The sequence below is a fragment of the Thunnus thynnus genome, chromosome 14 (genome assembly GCF_963924715.1).
Source record: "Thunnus thynnus chromosome 14, fThuThy2.1, whole genome shotgun sequence".
NCBI classification, from domain to species: domain Eukaryota; kingdom Metazoa; phylum Chordata; class Actinopteri; order Scombriformes; family Scombridae; genus Thunnus; species Thunnus thynnus.
In genome coordinates this window covers 28,773,782-28,780,809 of record NC_089530.1, presented here as the reverse complement: position 1 = coordinate 28,780,809, position 7,028 = coordinate 28,773,782, and the positions used below count along the sequence as shown (strand labels likewise).

Genomic DNA, 7,028 nt, shown 5'->3' with positions numbered 1-7,028 from the left:
GAGGAAGTAGAGCCTGAAACAACACCGATTAATGTCACACTTGTCTCAGAGATTGAATTTACTCAACCTTAAACTTCTCTCATTCATGACTAAACTGGACTAAATGATGAAATCAGTGAGGGATCTGAGCTTCACCTTGATTCACCTCATCAACCGTTTTCATGAAAAAAGCAGAAACCATTAAAACATTCAAAGATTCAGCTTAACAAATTACATTTAATGTCTGACAAAACATTGTTTTTCTAAAAATGATCATTTGTCTACAACCTTAATGTGTCAAGCAGGTCTAGAAACTAAATCTGTTTCCATTTAGATAAGTAGCAAACACAATAATGAAACAAACAATCCATCAGTCACATAGAAAAATTCAATAAACTCTGAAGCTAAATGCTTGAGTCTCTCTGATATGTTGTGTGTCTCCAGGCTTTAAAGAGCAGCTGAGCGATATAACCCTGAAAGTCCTGTTTGTTATTCCAAACCAATCAACAGCAAACATGATGAGGGACAAACAAGACAAGAAGAATAGAAGTTCATGCTTTCATTTTGAAGGAAACACTCCATAACTTCCTGTACAGTTATGGCTGACAATCAGCTCACTGCAGTTTGTGTTCTATCCATCTTGGTGGACTTGTCCAGGTATGAGTGCATCACTCTCCAGCCCCGCCGCCGACGTGAACGGTGTGATCGTCTCCAAGGAGATCTCCGGGTCGTCTTCCAGCTGCATGGTGGCAGGAAGCAGCATCAGTCTGTTGTGGCTCTGTGACCGATTCGAGATGAGCGACTCCTCGTCAAACTGTGCGCTCATGTCCTCCAACTGGTCGGACCCGACGTTAATGGTGCGAGGATGTTGCTGCGGCTGCACGGGGACCAGCGTCTCCTTGTGGAGCGTCGTGTCATGGTGGTAAGAAACCATCTCGTTGCTGAAGTTCACGGCTTCCACCGCATTGCTCGAGCAGATCCTGTTGCAGCCCAGAATGGTGGTGAAGGCCCGGCGGAAGTCGGCGTTGAAGGCGTAAATGACCGGATTGAGGGAGGAGTTGGCCCAGCCGAACCACACGAAGACGGTGAAGGTGGTGTCGCTGACACAGGGCGGGTCACAGAACGGGACGGTGCAGTTGAGGACGAAGAACGGCAGCCAGCAGAAGACGAACACCCCCATGATGATGGAGAGCGTCTTCAGGACTTTGGTTTCCTTCTTAAACGACGACTTTAAAGACGCTTCATCGTTGTTCCTGTGCTGCTGGTGCTGGTTCCTGTTCACGCCGTAGCCTTGGTTCTGCGCCTGTTCCGCTGCCCGCTCCAAAGACGTGATCCGGCGGATCTGGGTCTGAGCGATCCTGTAGATACGGGTGTAGGTGGCGATCATGATCACCACCGGGATGTAGAAGCTGATGAGGGAGGAGGAGATGGCGTAGGTTTTGTTCAAGTTGGCGACGCAGCTCTTGGCGGCGCTGCTGGTGTTGACGTTGCTGCTGTTGGTGAAGTTCCTGCTCATCATTTCCACCAGCTCCTCCATCACCTCCTCCTCCTCCTCCTCCTCCCCGGCCCGGTGCCAGTTGAGCTGTACTGGTATGAAGGAGATCAGGATCGAGAGCGTCCACGCCACCCCGATCATGACAAACGCCACCCGGTGAGTCATCTTCCGCTCATACTTGAACGGGCTGGCGATGGCCCAGTAGCGGTCCACGCTGATGATGCACAGATTGAGGATGGACGCTGTGGAGCACATGATGTCAAAGGCGATCCAGACACCACAAAATCGGCCAAACAACCACGTGCCGGTCACCTCGGTGATGGCCTCCCACGGCATCACCAGCACGGCCACGAACAGGTCGGACACGGCCAGAGAGATGACGAAGAAGTTGGTGACTTTGGAGCGCAGGTGGCGGAACTTCACCACGGCTGCGCACACCAGCGTGTTCCCGAGCAGCGTGGACACGATGAGCAGGAAGAGGACGCAGCCAACGAGGACGCGCAGCCCGCCGCTCCCTCCACCGCTCCCGGAATCCCCCTCCTCTCCCTCCCCTTCCTCCTCCTCTTCCTCTCCACCTGCCCCGTCCAGCTCCGACAGAACTTGAGTGAAATTACTCCACATCGTGTAGTTTTCCATTTTTTCCCCCCACAAAGAGAGTAATTAAAAGTAGAAACAGGCGATTAATATCCACACAAACCGCTTCTCCTCTTCCCAGCTGCTCCTGACGCACAAACCATCATCTGTTCTCTGAATGAAGAGTAAAAAGAGTGAAGGAAAAGTCGCTTTCTTCAATAAAAATCCTATTTCCTCTTTATATGCATGCGTCTTCTTATAATGAGATCCTTATCCCGGACAGTCGAAGCGCAAACAATATCCAGAAAAATGTTCCGCGTGTATTTATTCTCAGAAATTCCTCTAATATTAAACATAACACATAAAAATTGTGACAGTAAAATAATAACAGTGGTGATAATAAATCCAGCCGGCAGCTCAGCGTCTCACGGGGGTGAATACAGGTCTCTGTCCCGGTGTTTCACTCACCTCTCGGAGTGTGACGCGCTGAGATGGAAGCCGCTGCGGGGCTCGTTTACCTCCTCAGCACAGGTAGTAGATTACTGTGATCCACTTCACTGTAGCGCGTTACAGTTTTCACTGACAAAAAAAATCATATGTAAAAATTATAAGTGAGTTATTAGATCATGTTGATTCATGTCCGCGGAACTGAACCATGAGCGTTACGCGCACAGCTCGCCTCTTTCTCACAAGAGAAATATCACCTGTCATCATAAAATAACGGAATTGTTATGATGTCATTTAAAGCGACAATTTATTTCCATTAGATCTGACATAATTTCTATTTGTTTGGAGACATAATGACCTCAAGCTGTAGGAGAAGATAATTACAGACGGATGACATCATTATTGCTTTAATGTTTATTACAATTACTCAGTGGTCAGTTTATTACAGTCACCTAAATAAAACGAATGCAACAGCTGTGCAATAAATCCATGAAAGTTATAATGTTTAGTTTTTTTTGAATCTGTTTTAAAGAGATGTTTTATTTTATAGTCATGTTCAATTATATCACAATTCATTCACAGGATGGACAAACAACAGCACCACACTACAAAAAAAATCACTGGGTTAAAATTTATATATAATATTCAAAAGATACAGAAGTTTTAAACAATCAATCACAGGTAAGTTTAGAAAGAATACAGCAGATAATAAAGCTTAAGTTTGCAATAAAATAACAAATAACACTAATACTGGGTCAAAACAGCCGCTTGTCCTGAGTGGCATTCTGGGTAACATAACATAGTATTGTGTTGGTGCTTTATTGACCCTAACTGGTTAAAATTTACCCAGTGATTTTTAGAAACAAACAAACAAACCAACACCTCTCTAGAATAAAAACTGAACATTAGGCAAGTGTATTTGCAGAGCACATTTCATACATAAGAGCAATTTAAAGTGCTTTTCATAATGCAGTAAAACATTTTAAAAAGCAAGAAAAACAACATAAAAACATTTAAAATACCATTTAAAAGAATAAAAAACATTCAAAATGAAGATAAAAAAAAGAACAGAGAAATAAATACAAGATAAGCTGATGACTAAAAAAACAGTTACATTGAATAATAAGCTCTAAGTCTAATGTTGAGTTCACACCGAACACAAAGCAAATTTTTTCACACGATGAGATTACATACAAAGTCAATGCAAAAATGCACATAAATGTAAACTCACACAAGGCAACGCAAATGACACGACGCAAATGGTGCATTGAAAATATTCAACTTGAGTGACAAATTTGCATGTCACTGTGCCGTTAAAGTCTGTCAGTGTTGAGGTTCTCCTGATATCTTGACGTCCTACCTGGTAAATTCTGAAAATATGTGTCTGTTACTTGATTCCAGCTATTAGTTGTACTTTACTCTGGACCAAGTTGCGTCAGTTAGCATAACCGGTCAGAGCTGTCTTTCCTGCCATTCTTGTCTGGCTTAGTAGCCATTTAGATTGAACAGTTTATGTTTATGTGTGTTTCTTATTTCTGGTAGTTTTATTTTTTCCAACATTGAATCAAAGTAGATTTCTTCTGAGACAGAAACAGAAAAGGACCCTTTATATTCACAGTGAAAACAGACCTCTACAAACTGATTAAAATTCATTAAAATATACAAAAAAATGTAAAAAATATAAAATCCATAATCTTTTTTACTTGTAAAATGTAGATCTGAAAAGTAGTTCGTAACTATAGCTGTGAAATGAATGTAATGGAATAAAAAAGTACAATATTGGCCTCCAACTGTAGAGGAATAGTATAAAAAATACTCTATAGTACCCCAAAATTGTACTTAAACACAGCATTTAATTAAATGTACTTTGTTACATTCCACCACTGGTTATTTTCCAGTAAAAAAAAACCCATTAGGAAGACCATAAAACACTTGATAGAAAACATGTTTTTAATCAATCAGTTTCAAATTAGATTCAGTTCTCCATCTTTTTTGAGAGCATCTGCTGCTTATATGGAACCATTAATGAACATTACAATCAATGTTCCTTTAAGCCAAATGACAGATCACTTTGTAGGTTGTAATGAGGACCTCTGCTGGCTGAAACAGTTTTAACACAGCTGAGAGTGAAGAGAAGTGAAGGAACGAAAGTATTATGAGATTGATGTAGTTAAAGTATTGCAGTAAAAGTACATAAGTATTATGAGCTTGATGTAGTTAAGGTATTGCAGTAAAAGTACATAAGTATTATGAGCTTGATGTAGTTAAAGTATTGCAGTAAAAGTAGTGGTTTGGTCCCTCTGACTGATATATTATTATATATGACATCATTAGATTATTAATAGTGAAGCATCAGTGTTAGAGCAGCATGTTACTGTTGTAGCTGCTGGAGGTGGAGCTAGTTTACACTACTTTATATACAGTTAGCTAGTTTAGTCCAGTGGTTCCCAACCTAGGGGTCGGGGCCTCTCCAAAGGGTCAGCAGATAAATCTGAGGGGTCGTGGGATGATTAATGGGAGAGGAAAGAAGAAAAAACAAAGTTCTGATACACAAATCTGTTTTCAGACTTTTTCTCTAATCTTTGATTTTTGCTGAAATATTGGATCATTTGAACATTTATTGAAATGAAAGCATGTGAGAAGTTTAGAGGGAAAAATCACTATTTGGTGGAGCTGTTAACAACTCATAGACATGTGAAATGTGACCCCGACTACACACTGCTTTTTGTAAGACGTCAAAAGCCAAAAAGGTTGGAAACCACTGGTTTCATCTTTAACAATGTGTTGTATTTTAAAAGCTTGTTATATTATCCATTGTGTCAAATCTTCATCTGAAAAGTAACTAAAGCTGTCAAATAAATGTAGTGGAGTAGAAAGTACAATATTTCCCTCTGAAATGTAGTGGAAGTATAAATTAGTCGTAATTGAGTAAATGTACTTAGTTACTTTCAACCACTGATGAGCAGATGTTTTCTGTATCTCATGATGTGTTAAAGTCTTTGTATTTCTGCAGCTAGTGGATGTTTCTTTTTGTTTATTTTTTTTGTGGCCAACCAAAGAAGATGTAACATCAGATGAAATATTATCAAAGAAGAAGAAGAGTGAGTTTGTTTATACAGCAGCCTTCTGAAAATCAATGAGACCTGCAGTCTCAGAGGATCATAGACATTAAAATTTGTACATGGGAGATTTTTCTGCTTGTCCAGTGACAGAGAGTCTTTAAAAATTCAGACATTTATCTACTTTTTTTCCGAACTGTCAGAAAGTCATAAACAGAATTAACATTTATTGAAGTAAAGGGCAGAGTTTGCTTTGAAGAAAGGAAGGCGTTCGTTTTCACGCACCAAAGTTAAAAAGGCTTGCGACTTGATAAAATAATGTCCTCACATTTACACATAAAATACAGGCTTCACTTCTGTATGAGGGAACAGTAACTCTGAAAACACAGAAGTTTGACTTTAAGTTAAACCTTCCAGACTGAATGTAAAGAATGTCCAAAAACGTTACACAGATATGGATCTAGAGTGAAGTCTGGATTCATGGCCTCAGGATTTAATGGATGTTAAAAAAGAAAAGTGATGAAACTTTGATGGTTATTATTCCAAATGAAGACACTCCCATTTGACTTTAAATGCATATTCACACATTTCAAGCATCCCTCTCTGATCAGTGAGATATCCTCGCTTTTTATACACTGTAAAAAAAAAAAAAAAAAGTTATTTCACAGAAATTTACTATATTATTTTATAGTTTTTTTGTTTTTCTACATCAAGTGTAAATGCTATAAAAACACAGTAAATTATTTTTATTAAAAATATTCACCATAAAATAAAGGCTGTAATCTGTAAATTAATATAATGGAATATTATTGTTTTTTAACAGGATTTTTCAATTACTTAATGGTCTTGAATATTACATTACATTGAATTCTATGTAAAAATACAAATAATACACATCCTATTACTGAATGTAAAATCAAGGCAACTTTCTGTTTTTTTTTACTTTAAATTTCATGTAAAAAAAAAAAAGTTAAAAAAAGTTTTTAAAAAAACACTTACCGTCAAATTACAGTAAAAAAACCTTTAGTTATTCTACAAAGAATTCTTTTTTAAATACAGATATTTACTGTAGACATTATCTGCATTTTTACAGTCCAACTGTTGTAAAATAAAAACAAAAAATATATAAAATATTGCTAGAATGCTAAATAAATGTATAAATGTGCACAAAAAAATGAAAAACATTGCAGAAATACCTTAAAATTCCCTAATTTAGATAATGGCTTGTTTTATACAGTATTCTTTTGTAAATTCATAGAATTATCCAATTTATCCTTAAGACTGCCCCATCAAAGCACAAATTTCTGGATGTAAAACACAAAAAACTATGTACAATTATATTCACATTATCCTCCTTTAACACCCATTAATGGTATCTTGAGAGCTTTAGGCTTTAATTGTATGTGATTATCTCATCTATTTACAGTAAATTCCTGGTAAAAATATTGGTTTGATACTGTACAAAAAATAGGATA

At 38.3% G+C, this 7,028-nt stretch overlaps 1 protein-coding gene across 1 annotated transcript; it reads right to left on the bottom strand.

The window, feature by feature from the left end:
• Window positions 1–231: 231 nt before the first annotated feature.
• Window positions 232–4,147, bottom strand: LOC137197428 (D(1)-like dopamine receptor). Its single transcript, XM_067610830.1, has one exon. It carries the CDS (start codon window positions 2,108–2,110, stop codon window positions 611–613), a length of 1,500 nt encoding a protein of 499 aa, XP_067466931.1. The 5' UTR covers window positions 2,111–4,147; the 3' UTR covers window positions 232–610.
• Window positions 4,148–7,028: the final 2,881 nt, after the last annotated feature.